General features: G+C 33.1%; 1 protein-coding gene across 1 annotated transcript; it reads left to right on the top strand.

Annotated features, from left to right (window-relative positions):
• Positions 1-13,163: 13,163 nt before the first annotated feature.
• Positions 13,164-15,486, top strand: LOC142633772 (RNA-binding protein involved in heterochromatin assembly dri1). Its single transcript, XM_075808024.1, has 4 exons — positions 13,164-13,280; positions 14,035-14,428; positions 14,921-15,016; positions 15,194-15,486. Exons 2-3 carry the CDS (start codon positions 14,040-14,042, stop codon positions 14,994-14,996), a joined length of 465 nt encoding a protein of 154 aa, XP_075664139.1. The 5' UTR covers positions 13,164-13,280; positions 14,035-14,039; the 3' UTR covers positions 14,997-15,016; positions 15,194-15,486.
• Positions 15,487-22,137: the final 6,651 nt, after the last annotated feature.

Below are 22,137 nucleotides of genomic sequence, written 5' to 3' on the forward strand. Positions count from 1 at the left end.
GTATGATGGATATGATATTTCGAACACTATTTTTGTTGACCATGTTTGAAGTTAAGCATGTTTTAATTATATCAGTTAGATTCATTATCTTTAATTGGGGTAATTGCTGAAATTACAACCATGAAATGCTTGTATTTAACAAAATCATGATGGGTCTATTTCATTTTCTCATTCAAGATTATAAATTAATACATTCGAATTGAATACGTTAGTATAATTTGTAGAAGATGACTGAAGGCCTACCTAAAGTTAAAATTTATTTTTATTTCAAAAAAGGTTTTTGAGTTCCAGCAATATGATGTTGCATCTACCACATCACTTTACTTCGTATTATCAAAGGATTGAATGGTTTTTCGTATTTTCAACCACTCACGCTGAAATCATGGTATGTTAATGTGAAGCAATATTTGGTAAATGCAACGTAGGGATATTATTAATTGTTAGTAAATTCTCTAACTGGCCTGGCCAATGTGTCCATGTCTCTGTCTCATACTCTCAGGACGAATAATGCTTTGGATATTAATATTACAAATTGCAAAATTGTTAAAATTACTACAAATTTTACCAAATTATTTTGTCAATTACAAATTTTATTACGTGTGTGTGTGTGTGTGTGTATATATATATATATATATATATATATATATATATATATATATATATATATATATATAATGAAGAGGATGAAAAATATAAGACGGATCTTTCCTCCGTCCTAGGTGGACGGAATTGGTGTAGACGGATTAATACCGTAGCTATACGTATACGACGGTTCTGATCATTGAGTACCCGTCTGTTATTTAATTAATTGTAAATCCTTAGCTGTTTGCCACATGATGTGTTTGACTTGACTTTGCTTTATCTCCACACAAGTGTGTACGCCTAGAATTCTTGCGTTACACGTTTGACCATAATAAGAAGACTCCTATATGAAAAAGGGCTCAAGAAGGAAGTAGAATCCTAAAGGGAAAGGAAATTCTACGCCAATATAAATACCCCAGAAACCCTAGTATCAAGGTACGCACGATTATCTCAACTCTGGCATTTTAGGGTTGAAGAATAAATCTCTAACTTGACATTCGGAGAGTTTTTGGCCGGCACCACACCGGTGCTCTCTTTTAGGTCCTCTTTTTTCATCTTTTGCAGGTGTTGCTTTGGTGAGAGGAGTGCTTGCGACTTGCTGGTGATTTTTCGGCATCATCATATAATATGTAAGTCTTATAGATTGATGTGTGAAACTTTATACTTATAATAAAATAAACAAAAATTGATGTGTCAATTTTTACGTTATTTAAAAATTGTGTTGTATATATGGTATTAATAATATTTATTTTCACATCAAATTATATATATATATATATAATATAATAATTTTATTATTTATTTTTTATAGAAATAAAAGCTATGACAGTCAGAAAGAATTTATACTAGGATTATAATTATTTTCGGTATCATATGATTCTTGGAACAGGAATAAACTAGAACGTGTCATGCACCAGTCCTTGACTGATGAAAGGTAAACTCTAGAATTAATCTTGTTCTAGATATTTTTATCTATTTTGAAATGGTAACCACTGGAATTGAAGAGGAATATCTTGGTTATTAGAATCTTGAGATGGTTTCTTGGGAAATGCAATTTGAGGAGGAAATTTTGACGATGACCGGAAAGCTATTTTGAGCTTGAGACATGACATTACTTTACTATTTCTACTCACCTTCTCCACAGCATCACCGAAATATACAAGCCACCTTTAATTTCTAATTATTAGATTTCGAATTATGGAATTCTATTTGTTTTTTATTCAACTCCAACCAAACAAAAACAAAACCGACATAAAACCCATTTTCAAGGGGCATAGAGAGAGAATCGGATCAATCAATCAAAAGGAAGCAATTCCTCATTTCAAATTTTATAAGCCAAAATTAATTTTTGAAATCTGAAACTAAAAATTTAGCCTCTTGATTGCAAGATATATTAATAAACAAGTAAAATTGAGGCAGTTGGTTGCACGCACATCTTGCAATAGATCCTATAAAAAATTAAAAATAAGGTGTGAATTTAAAATAACAGTGTAGGTGTTAACTATTGGCGCTCTGAAACTTAAGTCAGAACTCAGAAATCAAACTTTCTTTATAAAAAAAAAAATTCAGAGCAATGACAAGTATATTCAGGAGTTTCTTATGCAAAGTTGTTCCGTAATTTTCCTCTTTTTTAAATTTTGCTAGTGTAAATGACAAGTAATGACTTATAACCAACAAGACATAATTCCAACTGCAAGGGGTTCGCTAAGAGCTTGTTAGGCTTCAGTGTCAGTTTTTAGTTTTAATGTCCAGTTTTTTAAAATTTTTTTTTTTTTCTTCTTGCTTTTTCAATTTTTTTTAAATACAAGCATATTTTAGCATACTTTCAGTAAAAAGCTAAATAAATTGTCTCATACAGACACTAAGTAGTTTCTAAGGTCTCATGATATCTATGAGATCCTAAGTTCGAAATCTCTTACTAGCATCTTGGGGCCATCCAAAGGGATTCTTCTGCAATTAATAACCCGGTATGTGTGGGACGGAGGTATTGCACATGCTCAAAGGAATAATTAGATACTCGAAGAGGTCTGGATACTCTTGTTTATTAAATAATAATAATAAAAACAAGACATAATTCACAAGGTGTGATTAACCAACGAGACCATAAGTTGGATCCATCTCATGGTGTTCTTCTTTAGTTAGTCTCAAGACTTTGCCGGACTCAATGGATCCTTTGGCTCTTTCTTGTGCTTTACTCATCAGGTCTTACTCGACTTTCTCATCCAATCTTACAATTTAGCTTGCCCTTTTTCCCTAGGGTATTTGTATTTTGCTCAACGTTTTTGTCCAATTTAATAGTTTGGCTACCCTTTCCCGTAGGTTTTCTGTATTTCGTAAAACTTTCTCGATGACTCTTAAGTCTTAACGTCTTACGGTCTAGTCTACCCTATCTCAAGAGTCTATGCAACTCACTTTCTCTAAGGTTTTTGTATATTATATTGATTGACTTTCTCGACCACTCTTATGATCTAACATGGCCTGGGGCGAAGCTATATACATCGATCCTTGGATTCCAAGGCCTACCTTGTTCCTTGAATTTTCTCATTTTAAAGAACGTTTTAGACTATAACTTAATTTTTGTTGTCGTAGTAAATGATAAGTAATGCATGACTTGTAATAATCTCGGCTCCATGAGATGTCGTTAACTCGATGTTGGTTACCCTTGTCTCCACCGAATTGATACTTGCCAAATCGAATTGTGAGAATAATATGTCATAATAAATGTAGCTAGAATAAGAAACATCTTATGAGTTAATCACGCCCTTTTATAGCGCTACCGTTTTATTAAGGACTTCAGTCGAGCCTAGGCTAGGCTACACTACACTATTATGTTAAGTATAATAATAAAATATATATTTCACAAATATCATGAAAATTGATTAATGATAAATTAGTTGAATTACTTAAAATTATATGATGAAAATCTATTGTGCAAAACCAAATTTTCTTCTCAAAATGAAACTAAAATGATGAGAAATGATTAAAGTGATCTAAACTAAACAATTAAATGCATTTTTAATCTTTAATAATATAAGTTTAACAAAAATAGTAAAATTAATTTCTTAAAACTCTAACTAGCCTTATCACGTGCACTTTGTGCATGCAATGAAGTTTTTTTTTGTTTTGTTTTGTTTTTTGTTTAGTGTCATAATTTTCCATTCATTTCAATTTTTAGATTATGACACAACCCAAAAATTAAATAAAAGAAACCGGTGAGTCTTGATAAAGAAAAAAAAAATCGGACGTGGTCTTGAAGGAAATATACAAAGTGGATTGAGAAATTTTTAATTTTTAATTTTGGATAAGTTTGTCTTGAAGACATAGATTAGTAAAAGAGTATTTTGTAGGCATTTCAAGTGGAGTTTGAGATACATTTTTACCAGATTGTCACAAGTTTTGTCCTTATTAAACGTAGGGTTTAAGGATATTTTTGAACCACATAAAAGTCCACTTTAAAGAGGGGAATCATGTTATAAATAAATGTAAAATATAAAGAAATAACTAACAATATATATATATATATGCACACACACTAACTACTATATTTTAAGAGGCTTCCTCTATTTGGAATGGACAATTCGCTGGTTCAAAAATACCTCTATTCCCCAAATTTGAGCCCTAACAGAGACAAAATTGGAGGACAATCTGTAACAATATATCTCTAAACATGGCCTACAAAATTGGACCACTTTCTTGTTAGTTTTCATACTGAGCTTCAACAGTATTCAAAGATTTGAACGGCTAACGTTTTTACAAACACGGCTTAAAAAAACGTGGCCTAAGACCCACGTGTTTTGTAGTGAACACCCCCTATATTCTTTCAATCACTTTTCAATTTTTTTTTCCTTTACTTATCCGTTTCATCTTTTTTTTATTATTAATTTTTAAAATTTTTAAAATTTAAATTTGCTATTTCTCTACTCCTAATCTTATTTTTTTTTTTCAAATATTTTCTTCTAATCCCACGATTTCCTTTTTCCTATTCTCATGCTTTTATTTTGAACTAGTAAGTTGCTTGTACGATTTATAGATAATTTTGTGGTATTTTATGTAAGATGGTTTCGAAGAATGTTGTATTTATAATATAAGAATAAAGTAAACTAAATTAGAGTAAAGAAACATATATATTTTAAGAAATTAAAAATTAGTTTAGTAGCTTTACTACACATTTTTAGCATTCACAAGGTAATATTTTAAAAAAATAATAATAATGAAACCAAAAATAAATGCAAAAAAGTAATAGGACCATGAAAACCAACTATATAATTTGTGTTGCATTCACAGATTGCATACTATGAAATGAAAGCATGTTCAACTCTCTCATCGTCTTTCACTCATAGATAATGTGACATTATGACATAGTGTGGGCAAGTGCGTATGCATTTGTCTTATAGATGATTTAAAATCATGATAGAATATGGTTTTACATTGCGCATCAAATATTTTCTCTCCACTTATATGCCTAAAACAAAAACTATACAACCAAAATACCCAAAATTAAACCATATTTAAGCCCCTAATTTAAAAAGGAAAAAGAAAAAAAATTATAACCTGTGGTGGTGATTTCCCAACAACCTTGGGTTAGTTGGGTCTGAACCCCCAATTAATTTGTATTCTAAATTAGGTTTAGCTCATAGTGGGAAATCCCAGAAGTAGCTTGCTTTGTAATAGGTGGTGTTTAGATGGTGTTTGATAATAACCCACTTAGAAACTTGGCTAGCTGAGGAGACTATCAGGTAGCTGAGTTTCCCTTTTTGAAGTCCAAGTTGGACTCTCTTATCCCCAAGACTGTATTCTATCCTCACTCTTTTCTCACGTGTTTCTCTCCCTTAGATTAGGTTTCAACCTCCACTTTTTACCCTTCCTTTTTAATACCTTTGTCATAGTGGGCTTGTCATGATGAGAGAATATCCTACATGTACGTGGGTCCCTCCACTCATGAAGTTTGAGTGGTTTCTTAAGTTTTGGTTACCGTTCTAATTAATGTGTCTTATTGTGCATTAGGAATGGGTCCTATCGCCCTAATTTTGAAATGATTTTCTAGTAACTTGTGCCTGACGCTGAATCTTGTACTCGGCAAGTGAATTCCCCCAAGGCGTTACTCTGTGTCCTCGACTACAATAGGCATTTGTTGAAGCACTCTGCCGAGGTAGGGTCCTTTGCTTAAAAGACCTTAATGTTTACCTAGTTAATGTAGATCAGCCTTGGGTTGAGCTTACCTTGGATGGGCCTGAATTGGTCTAGGAATGGGCCGGCCTTTTTGCCCACCTACATTACCTATATGGGTTTCACCTGCTTGATGGTGATGATGGTGGTGGGAGGCCAATATAACTGAGGTGATAGCTCCTTAGATTCCTCTTTCTCTCTCTCTTACAAATGCTTTATTAGTCTTAGGTGTTTTATTTTGGTAATATTGAAACAATGCATTTCATTTAACAACCACAACATTTTGATGTCTCTCTATCTCTCCCTAGAGCCTTATCTAATTAGTTATTACTATTATTCCTTAGTTATTATTTTTTTGATTTTGTTTTTAATACTAAAATAGTGGGTGTGTTAAAAGACATGAAGAAGAGAAATGTGTAGTGTAAGCTCAGGCAATTAATGCGAGATGATTGAGATAACAGTAAAAAATAAGTTAATATGAACTTTTGGATAACAATAAAAAAAAATTAATAAAAAGAGGTAAAAAGAAGAAAGCTAAATGCAAAATTAAATCGCCACATAGCAGGATCTCATGCACATGAGGTCTCTGTTTATATATATATATATATTTGAAGGGGGAAAAAAAAAACACTCCTACTGTAAAACTGTTACTAACATAGCCCTTAAATTTAGACACTACCACATATTTAAATGTCAAAACAAAACATAAAAAAAAAATGCCCTCCCTCCCTCCCTCCCCCTCCCTCACTATACTCTCTCCAAAGCATAAGAGGAATTAATTTTCTTAATGCTCCATCCTTCTTATGTTTTTCTGCTCACATGTTTGTTTGTGTGTCTTTATTTTACACAATTTTATAGTTTTGAAAAGATTTCCTGGGCTTTCTATCTATAAATTCAACCATTGTCAAGGAGCTAATTCATTCAAAACTCAGTCAACTGCTTTTATAGATAGGGCAAAGCGTCCTTGGCTTAGTATTATAGTGAATGCCCAATAGTGTAAAAATCTATAGCTTGTTTGGATCCCCAATTCTTAATTGCGGCTTAATTAATTTTATACTTAACACACTTAATGCTGAATATACGTGATTAGCAAAATAATTAATCAAAGCACTCAACAATTGCATTGATGAACATATAAGTGCAAGGCAATTATGGAAAAGGATAGTGGGTAAAAGAATAGTAAACCCAAGATAACACGACTATGTGTTATTAAAGAGGAAAACCAAAGAACTCAACGTAAAAACCTCTCTATGGCCCTCCAAGCTGAAATGATCCACTAGTGAATAAGTTGGAGTACAAGGATACTAAAAAGATCCTCCAAGCCTAATCTACCCAAAGTACTTAAGCCCTCCAAGCTCTAGCTACAGTGGCGGCGCCACATATAGGTCAGGGCGGTCCCAGGACCACCCTGACCTGAATTCTTTTTTTTTTTTTTAATATATATATAATAAAAAATTTATTTATCTACCTATAAAAAAAAATTAGGAACACCCTCAAAAAAATTAGGAACACTCTCAAAAAAATTTTATGTCAATAAAATTAAATTTTGGTAGATTATTTGTTACATTTTGGCTGGTACCAGTTTTTAGAAGAAAAAAAGAAAAACTCTTAAACTGACAAACTCGTCAGCATAGCATGTCATTACTTGCGTCGAATGCCTAAAAAACAAATCCAACTATCGCAAAGGTCGCCCCTTCTTCTTTGCTTCGTCTTAGACGTTCTGCTAGTCTACCTCTTCTTTCTTTTTTTACTCTAGTTTTTGTTTTGTCAAGTTTTTTCTTTAGTTTGTTTTTTAGACGTTTAGCTTGCTGACCCCCCACATGACAAAACTTTGGAAATGACAAAACTCAAAAAGCTAACAAAAGATTTTGATTTCAAATTTATTTATTGAGTCTTGCCTCTTCCCAATATGATATACATATATACACTCTTATTTTACTATTTTTTGTTATTGTTTTTCATTATTTAATTACATATTTATTTTTTAATATTCTAAAACAATAATTGTTATGTAATAACTAAATGATTTGAGTGTCAAAAAAGAAAAACTAATGATTTTTTTATTTGAGTTTTACTTATTTGGATCAATAATTTTATGTTGTATAAGAAAATATAAATATTTTTTATTTTTATTTTTTTTAAAAACCCCGAAACACCCTGAAACGGTACGTCGAAATAGATTGGTACCAAAATATTCCGTTCCACTAAACAAACCGAAACAATGTCTAAAATGGTATTCATAACATTGCTTTCAAGCAAAAAGAAAAAGCTAAAAAAAAAATTTGAACTAAAATCTAAAAAATAAAAAATTGTAATAGAGAATCTGAAGAAAAAAAAATTGTAACAGAGCAAGCCCACCAAGGAACACCCTGAGAAACAATCCTGGAGCCGCCACTGTCTAGCTATCAACAGACTTTTCGAAATTTTGTCTTCACTAGCTTTCCGGGTCCCGCAATACCTCCCGATTATACTACCAAGCTTCACTAGCTTATTTTGGCAAATACTTAATGCTTGCCAAGCTCCAAAACATTCTCTACATTCTAAATGGATGCGGGTTGTGTTTATGTACAAATGTTCTCTTAAGGTATGACAATGGGAGAGGGGAAGGAGAAGAGACTAAAAATGAATTCTCTCTTGAGGATGAGTAGCTCTCTCTAAAAGTTGGGTGTTATAGAAACCTTTCTAGGGTTTTCTATCTGATAGTCTCCTTACATTTTTGTGGAAAATGATGGTATATATAATATGGGTGAAGGGTATAAGAATTGATCAATGCATCTCGCGGGTCATCTCGCAAGTTGGCCAAGTCATGAGATTACTCGCAAGATACACTGACTCTTCAGCTTCTGTCATGTGCTCCTTATGTGACCTTCAACTATCTTAATCAAATCTTCACCACTTAAGACTAAACTCATTACAACTAAATCCCACAAAATATAAGGAGACAAATTAATGAATTTACAACAATTTTTGTCACGGAATAAAGCTAACATAAATGTTACATAAAAACCATAACTTAACATATAGCACATAGGGATTCGGTAATACACATCACTTTGCTAACTCAAAGTGCCTCGCTATGTGAATCTAGTTTTGCTAACTCTCTACTAGGTCTTGAACCTTTGTGCTAACTGTTTGCTTTCTTAGTAGTAAAGGTGCTTCTCTTTGCCTCTTAAGTAGAAGGACAAGAAAAAAAAATTGGTTTTATTGCTCCCTCACTTCGTCACATCTGATCTCATCAAGCCAACTTTGCTTTGGGAGGTGAAACAGTGGTTGAAGCGGACTATGTCCAGGAAAAAGCAGCCTGCTTGAAATTAAGGAAGGGCGGGCACTCTCTCATGAGCTCTCTTTAGGTTTCAAACACTCTTCTATAGTATAATTGGTATATATTTTTAATGATGGTTTTGTATATAGAAACACAAAAAAAGAATAGTTGATGTAATATAAAAATATAAATAATTTTTAATTAAAAAAAAAAACCTCTGAACATGCCCATAGTATGTGTATATATACGTGCGCACACACACATATTTATAAAAAATTGAAATTATTATATATCTTATTAGAATTAACATCTTTTTTGACTTTTATTTATTTATTTATTTATATTATTATTTTTAATAACTAAACACGCACACAAGGAAGAGAAACATCGTATGAGTTGGACATATCACATTAAAGTTTTTTTTTTAGATGAGTTTGATATATATCATTTATAGTTCGGTTACGGGCTCCCTTAAATTATTTGCTATTTAGTAATTTTAGGAAATTTTTATATTATTTTCATGAAAAATATAATCATTTTTTTTCTTTTCTCATCTAAAGTTTTAAAAAATATTTTCTAAATAAATATCCTTAAAACATCCACTTACACAATTGATCATTTATTTATTTATTTATTTAAAAATCACTTATATAGCTCATTTAAAATGCATATAACATTATTTTCTTTAAAAGAAAAAAACACGCACACACGCATGCACGCACACAAAGGTTAGGTGAGAGTGACAAATTTGAGAGAATAAGTTGGTCGTGGTCATGCATGGAAGCGAATACCGAGGCGAATCAGATCAGCCCACTTCTCTTTGCTCTTCTTTACAGTTTGCCTCTGCCCTTCTTTACCCTTCTCCAAGAGAATGGAGGCCAGATCTTTCTCATTTGTTCTTTAGACACAGAGAGAGAGAGAGAGAGAGAGAGATAAAAAGGGTTTGTAGAGAGAGAAAAATTGGAATAGCAGCCGCAGCAGTAGTGGGAGAGAAGCAAAGAAAAGAAAAAGAAAAAAAGATGGTCAAAATGAAACCTCGAAGACTTGCTATTCCATCATAAGCTTCAACTATCTTTATTGAAACTCACCATTTGGCCTCTCTTTTTCTTTTTTGTCTTATTTTTCACCTTTTTAAATTATTCTCCTATATTATCAATTCCTTGCACCAAGAAAAAAATAATTAAAGCATTTCACATAAATTCTATGTTATGTGAAATAAAAAGTGTGACTCAGCAAGTAAGAAAAAATATATATAAAGAAAAAAAGAAAAAGAAAAAGCAACTTAGCTGCAACATTCGGCTCAATCCTTGATAGTCTTTGGGGTCGGGGAAAAAAAATAGAGACCATAAGGTCATAAGGGTACACAAAAGAATCTTGCTTTGCTTGTAGCTATATTGATCTAGCAATTAGATAAGATGTGTGTTTCTATTTCTTTGATAGATAAGCATGTCACCATATTTTTGATGCGTGCTTATTATATATATCCCACAACACCAAAAGTTCCTTATGATCATATGTAACCTTTGGGCTCTAGTTCTAATTTGAGAGATAGTGAAAGAATCCAATCTATAATTTTAGAGAACGTCTACATCGACATTGAGTTTCAAAATTTCATATTTCTTTTGCATCTCCACATGTTGGCAAATAAAAACAAGAAAAACATATTAGAATAATTTGCTGACATTTGAATGGACAGATGCATGATTGAGGAACATGAATGGTCGTGTTAATGATTAAAACTCTAACTTTGTTTTCTTTTCGTGCGTGAAAATTAGGGGTTCCTTTAATTCCAATTGATGGGCTTGAGTACGAATAAGGGAATATTCATAATTGTAAAGCAACAAGTATTTTTCCAACATATTGACTGTCAATATAGTGATTCCCAAAGAACAAGTGAAAGGGACTTGACCCCTCGTGGTTATATTGGGATAAGTTGTGGCCATGCTCATGGTTTTTATGTATAGAATATTCATTACATGGTAAAAATTGTGATTAAGATTCCACATTGTCCAATAACTTGTAGCGAAGTGACATTCTTCATTTTTATTTCTTTTTAGGTGGTGGGTCTAATGTGTTATATTTTGCCTGTGGAGACTGCAATTAGAATTTCCACTTAGTGACTTGGTGAATGAGGGTCCCAAATGCCATGGTCAAATGGCCTTTCTAGGGCTCATGGTTTACTTGACTGAGCATATTTTTGATGATGTTTGTTGGGCTAATAGGCTGCAGGACTACTACTGTTTCTTTTTGTGGATCTTGATTTGTTGGGTTAGCTCTTAGTATAGAAAAGATTGAATTAATTGACTTGTCTAGTTTTCCATCGCCTTAACTTAGTTCAACTCATTTCGACCTGATTGAGAAATACAATCGAGTGGTAATAGACCTCTTAACATTGGTTTTGGTGGTAAGAGTTAGGCCCAGGAAAATTTATTAGAATTAATACTGTTAGAATGTTATTAGTTAATTTGTATAGAAAAATTAACAGTATTAGTGAGCTAGGATTACTTTTTTACCAATGACACATCAATTTGTAAGGCTTGAATAATAATTTTTTTTTTGTGTACTTAGCATCACTCATATACAATTCCTCACCTATGAGTAAAACAAAAAGTTATGGAGTACTTAGTGGGATCCCAATTAGGTGAAAAGAGGGAGTACAAATCTATCGTAGAAACATTTTATGATTACCTAAAAACACATTTGTTTATTTAGTTTTTTGATATATGCAATGTATAGAATTTTAATCTAAGGTTTTTTGGTGTAGACAAGATTTGAATTCCAAATTTCTTATTTAATGATAAGAAATTTTACTAATTATGTTAACTCAAACCTACCGCAGTTGTTATATTTATTGAATATTTTATAATTACCCTAGAAAAGCACTACAAATAGAGAAGCTAAGTACACATTAATTTTTGTATAGAAAAATTAATAGTATTAATTAAGTTTGTAAGGATTACTTTTTTTTACTTATGACACATTAATTTGTATGACTTGTGTATAATAAATTTTTTAGCATATTTAGTATCACTCATATTCAATTATTCAACTATGAGTGAAACGAATAGTTTATAATACTTAGTTGGATCCATTATTATTATTATAATTTTTTTTGAGAAAGAAGAGACCCATTAGTAGCTGCAAAAAGAGGAAGTACACATATTTTGTAGGAGCATTTTATAATTACCAAAAAGCATATTTATTTATTTAAATACAGTAGAATTTTAACTTATGTTTTTTTTTATAGACGGAATTCAAATTTCAAATCTCATGTTCAATGATAAAAAATTATACTAGTTGAACTAAGTGTCTGTTTGGCAAAATTATTTTTGCCAATTTATTTTACTATTCAGTTTATTGTTGCTACTATTTATGGGTCTTACTTCACTTTTTAGTACTAGTAATGGGTCCTACTGTACTATCTCAGCTAAGTTTTACTTTTATCTACAGTACTTTTAATAAAAAAATTTCAGTTTCAATAAAATATGTGGATCTCAAACAGACCTTAATTGCACCCACTACATTTATTATATTTCCAGAATATTTTATAATTACCCTAAAAAATCACTACGAATAGAGAAAGATGTACCATTTAAATATTGTAGAATCATTTTATAATTAACAAAGAAAAAAATCATTTATCGTATACGAGAAAAATCACTACAAATAGACCTATTTATAGTAGGAATTAATACTCTATACAAGTAAGTAATATGATGTGCTCTAACAAACATGACTTAAGTTACTTGTCAGAACTTCTTAGCAAGAATAAATTGCAATATCCCAAAGCCACCCTAGCCCTCCACCGTCTAAAGAGGAACGAAAAAAGAAAAAGAGATAGAAAAAAGAAATATAAAACGAGGAATTTCTTCCAAGGGAGAAAATCATGTAAAGAAGAGCAATAATAATGAAAAATTCCACTGGAAAGTGTCTACATGCATGCAGTACCCCCTCACGTTTAGATCGAAACCCCTTAAAAGAAGAAGCTGTAGCGAAAGTATTTATTCAGAATTCAAAATATCCTTTGGAATCGCAGCTGTAATTTGTTCCTTTATCTCTCTTTTTTCTCCTTTAGATTTTCTTGATTCCATTTATCAAGGTTGCCAGTTGAGAACACGAAAAAGTACGTACACGGCCCTCCACTTATTCCCTTTATCCACTAAGCTCCTATATAAACACCCACATTTCACATATTTCCTTCACCAACCTCTGCAACCCACTTCTTCATCATCACTTTCTATAATATTTCAAGTTATTACATTTTCTTGAGGTTCGTTCTTAGTTAATTTCATATCTTTAGCTTAATTAGCTCTTTCTTCCTTATATAGTAATGCATTTTAATCTTTCTTCTCACTTCGAAAGCTCCTTCAAATGAAGTTATTGCTGGCCTTACTTCTGAATCTTGGCTTCTTCTTAAGCATTATTTTTCCTTTGTTAGAAATAACTTGTTTTAATGCAATTCTAGTAACATAAAGTAATTTATTTCTTTTATTACAATTGTACATTTAGTAAAGCTACTACGTGTGGGAGCACTATCATAGACGTGTGGCAATCTTTTTTTTTTCTTTATATTATAACTTTTATATATACACACACAAACATCTAGTCATATCATAACTTTTTATATACACACATAAACATCTAGTCATATCATAACTTTTATATACACACACATAAACATTACATGCCAAAAAAAGGGCTATTTGATAATTCCTTATTTGTGTCACCAACTTTATCAAAATATGTTATCATGCCCAATAAGTTAGTCAATACTTTGGGGTTCATTTTTTAAGGAATTCTTTTTCGTAATTATCCGATGTGTATGAGATGAAAAATTATACAAAACTTGAAATTAAAGAGTTATTCCATAAGAGTTCTAGACATTTACATTAACCACAAAAAACAAAAATAAAAACTAGCTAAAGAGCAACTAATTAATTTAGATCAAGTCTTAATATATAAATAGAAAACTAATGTGTTATTGAATTATTCAAAGCCACTGAATTCATTGAGTGATCAAGCAGGAAATATGAGCAGGCCAGGAGATTGGAACTGCAGGTCATGCCAGCACCTCAACTTCCAGAGGCGCGACTCGTGCCAACGTTGCGGGGATCCCAAGTCAAGTGATAGAGGTGGTGACTTTGGGGGCTTTGGTGGGAGAGGAGGGTCCTCGTTTGGGTTCAGTACTGGTTCTGATGTTAGGCCTGGTGATTGGTACTGCACTGCTAGCGCTTGTGGAGCACACAACTTTGCTAGCCGCTCAAGCTGCTTCAAGTGTGGAGCTTTCAAGGATGACTCATCTTCCGGTGGCTATGACTCTGATTTCTCTCGCTCACGAGGCTTTGGTATTGGGAGTGGTGGCGGCGGCAGTGGTGGTGCTAGACCTGGATGGAAATCTGGTGACTGGATTTGCAGCAGGTGATTTTAAATACTTTGTACATATAGCGTCCATATTTTCATATGTGATGCTCATATTTTTATCGATTTTCAGATTTAAAAATGTGTGAGAATCAATACTCTTATTTGTTCTTTATCTTAAAAAATAAATAAATAAATTATATATAAATAAATAAAAGTTTTGAAAGATAAAAGAAAAAGATGATTAAAAAAATTCTTAGTAAAACTATTGAAGTAGCACGTTAATTTTCCATGTCAAAATGGTTGGCTATAAACGTACAACTTTGTTTTTGGTTAGCCGCTCTTCTTTGGCGGTATGTGAATAATATTAAGACATTAATAGTAAAAGACATTACTTTTAGGTACTGAATATTCCAATATCTTTGACTGCTTTAATTTACATGTTAGCTTGATACTTTAGTGTTTGAGTGGCCAAAAGTAATTGCATGCTTAACCATCTAGCACGACTAATTGTAATCTTTATGTGGGGGTTCTTTTTCTTTTTTGGGACAGGTCTGGATGCAACGAGCATAATTTTGCGAGCAGAATGGAATGTTTCAGATGCAATGCCCCAAGGGACTCGTACTAGACATGTTATTCCAATTTTGGGTGAGTAAAAACCTACATTGTCATGTCTAATTATAGATTGTAGGTTGTTGATGTAGAAAGTTATAAAATTACATTACAAATTTTGGGTAGGTAATTGACATTTGTGACTAATTACACACTATATACATCAATCTCATGTAATTATGCTAATAGTGACATTTATTGCTTTATTTGCAGGCAATGCAGTCAAGCAAGAGAGAGCATATCATAGACTATCATTACTTTTCGTTCATTATTTCTTTGGATTGCTAGGGTTCTTATGGTCAACATCGTATTAGACCCATGTTCGCATGCAGCTATATCCCTCAGCATTTTGCTAAGCTTCCCATAAAAAAAGTATAACAATGTAGTTTGAGTGTTTTGAACTTTCTATTATATATCTTTTGTGTAAGAGTTTATATTTATTGTATGGTGCATGGTTTTTTATTTTATAATGGAATTGATTTCGACCTCTTTTTCATGACTAGAAATGATGTGCATGAACTTCAAAAGGATTCTCTCTCTTTCTCTAGACTGACTGATAATGTGATGGGACTAGCTAATCCATCTTTAATTGAAGACTGCTTTAATGAAGTGGTCCAAGAAATGTTTTGGCAGAACTTTAAGCATTCTTGTTTCTTGAGCATCAACCAAAGTAAAATATATCCAATGGGCAATTGAAAACATGCCACCGAGCTTAAGGTTTAACACAATATTCCTCTCAAGTTAGGTCATCAAGAGATTCAAAAAAAATATATGTATAAAGTTCACTTTAATTTTTTCTATATAAAAAAAAGTTCACTTTAATTTAAGGTGGGGAGCTTGGGAAATAGTGATTGATTCCACTAAGCATAAACAGTCTAAAAGAGCGTAATTATTCTCTGGTTACAGACAGAATGCATTATTACTTTAAAAGTACATGGAGCAAGATCAAGTTTTTTAAAGTTGAAAAAACTGCCTTTGTCTTTTTACATTTTTAACTCTTTGTTTCAATTGTGAAGTTAAAATGTGATATCGACCCGTCCGGAATTTCTTTTAGCATCACTCATGCACATTGTGGCGTTAAAAGTTAAAACATCTCTGGACACATAGTCTTATGAGATCTTCTTAATGATAGCAAAACAGTATAGGGATGTAGGAAATTAAAGAACATAACGAAAGAAGTTAGTCACAATCTAATCATATCAAACACAAGAGTAATGCTTTTTAAATCAAATTATGTCTCCTTCGGGGTGAGCCAAGGGTGAAAGGTGGAGTTACTTCCTCAATCTCGTATTTCTATAATATATAAGAGAGATTGATTGTGAGAAAATTTGCTCTCGACTGGGTGTGCTCTCTAATTCGAATCTTGCTACCTGCACTTTGAAAAGAATTTCTTGGGCCAGTGCTTTATCCCTCCGTGGGCTCACTCGGCACGAACAGTGATTAGTCTCTAGTTAAAAACTTTGAGCAAACACTGTGAGAAACCAAAAAAAAAAAAAAAAAAAAAATTTGCTTCCATCTAATTAGAGCACTTAATTGAGTCAATGTATACAGTAAATACACTTCATACATTTTATTTTTTAGTATTTTTGTTTTATTTTTCAAGTTATAATGTAATAAGGTCAAATAAGCTAGTGTTTTTATCAAATCTATCTAATGGTAGTCTTGTCACGTTACATGATAACTATTTTATCTTTAAAAAAGAAATAGTCATTCAATAATAGGATGACATTTGGCAATAATTTTCCCATTCACTAACAAATCACGTTGTATAGAATAGTAACTCTATTGTAGATATAATACCTCCAAAAACATGGTATGGACAACTAAAAAACTATGAAAAATAAATATAGTTTTAAAAGGTTGATGAATGTAAGGTAAGTTGCAATTAGGTGAGCTAAATGGGAATGGGAATGGCCCTGTCAAGTGTCAAAGATAGAAGCCGATGTTTGAATTATATTTTTCTCTAGCTAGTTTGTTTCCATTTCTAATAGTTTTATTTTGGCAAAAATGCAAAACTGACCTTCTAACTTTCACCGTTTTTCATTTCAATCCTCTAACTTTCATTTTTGTCAATTCAGTCCTCTAACTTTTAATTTTTTGTCAATTCAAGGCTCCGTTATTGTTCTGTTACTTTTGTAGTCAAACCCACTAAAAAGACACCGTTTTGGTTATGTTTTTTTTTTTTTTAAATTCGGAATTAAAATAAGAAAAATTAGAAAAAAAAAAAAACCCAATTACAACATAACCCATATGGTTCTCAACCTAAAGAATAAAAACCATATATCATAACAATATTCAACAAAAGAGAAATCATAATTTTTTTGAACCAAATTCCAATCATCAAAGAAACAGACACAAAGATTTTTTTTTTTTTTTTAAACAAGAAAAAGAGAGATGCACAAAGGCTATCAGAACGATGCACAAAATCATCGTTCTGCTACATTGAAAAAACGATGCAAGAAGAACTAGGAATAGCGGGTAGCTCAGGTTCATCCACCCCGGCAAGAAAGGGATGATCCATAAGCATCTCAGCCGTGACCGTGAACATGAACATGGGTTTCCTCACAAGAAATCCTTCAAGAAATCCCTTGCCTCCTTCGAAATCCCGCCTAGAATTTTGGGTAATACGCACTCATTGCCTATAACCCCCATCACCGAGGAGGAGCTATGGTAAGGCAAGGCAGAGCACACCCATCACCGATTCAGTCAAGGCAGAGCAGCAAGAGTGATGGTGGTTTACACGGCGAATTTTACGGTAGGGTGGTGGCGGTGAACTCAGTCTCTCTCTCTCTCTCTCTCTCTCTCTCTCTCTCTCTCTCTCTCTCAAATCGGCTCACTCTCTCTCTTTCTCAAAGTTTCACGGCCAATTTTAGGGATTTGGGTACTTGGGTTCTCTCTCAAATTGTTCCCCTTAATGTTTTTTTTTTCTTATTTTAATTCCGAATTCAAAAAAAAAAAAAAAACAACCAAAACGACATCGTTTTAGTGGGTCTGATGGCAGAAGTAACAAAATAGTAACAGAGCCTTAAATTGACACAAAATTGAAAGTTAGAGGACTGAATTGATAAAAATGAAAGTTAGAGGACTGAAATGAAAAAGGTGAAAGTTAAAGGGTTAGTTTTGCATTTTTGCCTTTTATTTTTATTTGTGTTTTTTATGTGTGCATCTAGATATGGACAAAATTATTTTGTTTAAAATTTTTTAAAGGGTCAAGTTGTTTTTTTTGGGTAAAATTGATTGATTGGAATTAGTTGTTTTTAGTTTTACTATTAGTAATTTTTGTTGTTGAGTAATTTTTTTGGACTTATTTATTTTGTTTTAGATTTTAGATCTGACTTTAAAAGGAGGTAAATGCTAAACTTAATGTGATGAGTGGTTTTTTGTAAATAAAAATATGATGTAAGTTGTGAGGTATAGAAATTCAATAAAAAGAACATGCCACGTGTCATACTGAGGTCGAGGAGGCCACTGTAGCTATGAGGAGGTCACGTCCTCGGACGGCAATGCCACTTTTGTGGCACGGTATCAAAGGAAGTCACATTGAAGGGAAGGAATTTTGGGGAAGGGGCTAGCCCTGACTGTAAGGATGGAGGCTGCCACCACATTCAATACTTCCCACCAAACCTCCTGGCCACATTTATGTGGAGAAGGCCCCTAAACAGTGCTGCTTTAATTGCTGCGACTCAGAAGAGGTTTGGGAAGGTGTCTGATGGAACAAGCACTCAAGTAATAGCCTGGGCGACCAATAGCTGGAGGGCCAAGATCATCCAAAGGGGGCTATATAATGTGAGAGACTCTCCAAAGGAAAGGGGATCTGAAAAAATAGCGGAAAATGATACTGTAGCAACTTAGAACAGAAATTGTAACCACGTCAGAAGAAATATATTCAAGAACTATTCTCCTCAGACATTGCTGAGGAAAGATTCTTTATTTTTCTATTATCCTTAATTTATTGTGTGCGTTGATCCTTCAGTGAGAGCCCAACTTTCAAGCCCACTATCTACAAATTCATTGTGCTAGGCTGTTTGGGCCCTAGTCCTATTACTTTTTGGGCTTAGGAACCAAATCTCGCCTTACATAAGTGATGGACTCATATATAAACCAATAAGAATTTACTATCTCAGCAGTTTGTAAAAATATTATAGAAAAGTTTGTGACTATAGTTATACTTTAAAAAGAATCAATGTTATTGTTAAGAGGGGTAATGTGTAATTTTATAGGGAAAAAAAATTGCTTAAATTGGTACCTATGTATATATTAATATTTAAAAAAAAGGCAAAAATGCAAAACTGACCCTCTAACTTTTAGCTTTTGTCATTTCAGTCCTTTAACTTTCAGTTTTGTCACTTCAGTCATTTAAGTTTCAATTTTTGTCAATATAGTATTCTGTTAGGTTTCAATTACTGCTACCGTTGTGTTTGACCTTTTGTCAAAAAAAAAATTTAATTAAAAGAAAAAAAAAAAAAAGCTTGGAAAAAGAGAAAAAAGAAAAAGAAAACATGAAACTTTTTTTTTGTTGTTCAGAAAAATCAGAGCAACAAACCTTAGATCTCGAGCTTTCAGTTGGTTTGGAAAGACGACTTGACTCCTCAAAGCCATCAAGAGCGCCGCCGTTGGCAGAGGTGGCGCTGCTCCATGACAGCGGCATGGTAGGACTAGCTCGCGCAGGCTCGGCCTTCTTCTTCGTGGTGGAGTCACCGTGTCTGGGCGCCAACTTGGAATGACACTGGCGGACAGTCTAGCCGAGGCGGAGAACAGTCTGAACAAGCTTCGGCAAAGGAGACTGAGCTTGGAAGAGCCTTAATAGAAAAGCACCACCACCGTGTCGTCGGTCATGGCCTCCAAACAACACAAGTTCATTAAAACCCACAAGTCAATGCACAAAAATCCAAACTTTAAAACCAAAGATTACCAAAAGTCACACAACATAATCACAGCCATGTTGGACGCCAAAACCCAGTTCAAAAATCCACATTTGTACCATAAAAGCACAAAACAAAGCAAACCCAATTAAACCCACAAGCCAAAACAACCCCCCCAAAAAAAAAATCCAAACTTTCACAAAACCAAAGATTATCAAAACTCACCCAGCACAGCCTCAGCCTTATTGGAAGCTTTGACCCCTCTAAACCCACCAAATTCAGCAGAATCTTCATCAACCACAACTAGGTCCCGGGCCTTCCTCTGGTTGCAACGCTGCAGGGGCAAGAAAACTGACCCCACCCCAAAGTCTAAACCCTCATCATCAACATCAATTTCTTTCAAATCCTCAAAGCTAGACAGGGAAGACACAGAGGCGCTCATATTCTCACTACGACGTCGTTTTAGGGAGAGAAAAAGAAGAAGAATGAAAATCTTGTTGGTGGTGTTGTATAGCGTGTGTTTGTGTTAAATAATGGAGAGAGAGAGAGAGAGAGAGCAGAGAACGGGGAGGCTGAGGATGAAGACTGAAGGGGACCTTCCAGTTCCTTTTTTTTTCTTTTAATTACAATTTTTTTTTAAAGGGTCAAACTTAACGGTAGCAGTAACTGAAAGCTAACAGAATATCACATTGATAAAAATTGAAATTTAGAAGACTGAAATGACAAAACTGAAAGTTAGAGGATTGAAATGACAAAAGTTTAAAGTTAAAGGGTCAGTTTTGCATTTTTGCCTAAAAAAAAATAGGGGGGGGGGGGTGGGGCATTGCTCCCCTTGCCCAAGTCTCCCACCTTCTCTGCTTGTCCCCTCTTTAGGATCGAAAAAACCCAAAAAAGTAGGATCAAGACTAGTTCAAGGTATTTTCCCTCCATAATAATGAGGTTTCAAGATTTATGAGATTGATATGGAAAAGAAAGAGGGTACATTGTACAAAAATATAAAAAAACATTACATTATACATAATAATTTAAATACATATTAAATAAAAACATATATACACATGGTTGGAGGCAACATGAGGTGAGGCAAGCAAACTCATCCATGCCCGGTAACCTCTTTGAAGTAAGAAAAATCCATGCAAGATAAAGTGAGTCAAGTGGGACAGAGAATTTTTTCTATTCCTAGTTGATATATTTATTTTTATATTGTAGATAATGGAAAACTTTCTCTTTATACGTCGAAACTTCATTAAAAATACGAAGAATACCTTCCTCCTTGAAAATATATTTTTAAGGTTCAAAATGTATATGAGGAAAACAAGGGCAGGCATAAAAAAGAAGGAGAAAACAGTAATAATATCATGAGCTCAATTTTTTTAAGTAATAATTTATGGTATTGATCGGTACTAAAACATATTGTTCTCTTGGTTAAACTAAAACAACTTATAGTACAAAATTGAGCTCCTTGAGTACATGGGTTGAGAGGCAATTTCATGGTGAGTGTGGAGGCTTACGATTGGGACTGTTGGAGATAGGCTGGCTGTAAGCACTTAGGCCTAGGCCTAAGACCTTACTTATCTAAAAAATTTATAAAGGGTCCCAAAGCCCCCCATTACATAAAAACAAAGGCCTCCAAAATATCATTTAAAAGCTTACAAGCATATCTAGAAAGCATTTCACCTTGGATTCCCTTCATTGACCTCATGTGTATATTTAGAAAGTATGCCTGATCTGGACTCAAAAGCAACTAAATATTCACAACTGTCTCCCCCAGCACTCCATGCCATTTATGCTTTAAGAAAGATTCTTGTCTTCCTTTTAGGCAAGCTTTATGTTCAAAATTACTTGATGCTAGTCAAGCAGTGTCCCATTCTAGCGAGGAGATCAGTTACATGGCATGTCAATTGGGGCCCTGGATGTTCTCATAGTTGCATGCAGTAAGGCAATAGTCCTCTTTTTAGAATATTATCCTATGAAAAGCATTACCAACAACTATAAAAAATTATCGAATGACTGAATTATATAATCACCAAGACAGACTCTTCTTTTCATTAAAAGGACATATTTTAGTATGGCTGATTTTCAAGACAAAACTAGGCATATTTTAATGTTTGATTATTTAGATATTTTGAAATAGGATTGAGTTCAAATTATATACTTGATTTAAATTTTGACAATATTGCGCCACTTGATATTATAGATGTGCATTTTGAAAAATATATTAGCAGATCACATTTTCTTCTTACTTGCAAAATTTCAAAACGATTAAAGGTTATAAAATTTTAATTTTTTTAAACA

Source organism: Castanea sativa, chromosome 5 (assembly GCF_040712315.1).
Source record: "Castanea sativa cultivar Marrone di Chiusa Pesio chromosome 5, ASM4071231v1".
NCBI lineage: Eukaryota > Viridiplantae > Streptophyta > Magnoliopsida > Fagales > Fagaceae > Castanea > Castanea sativa.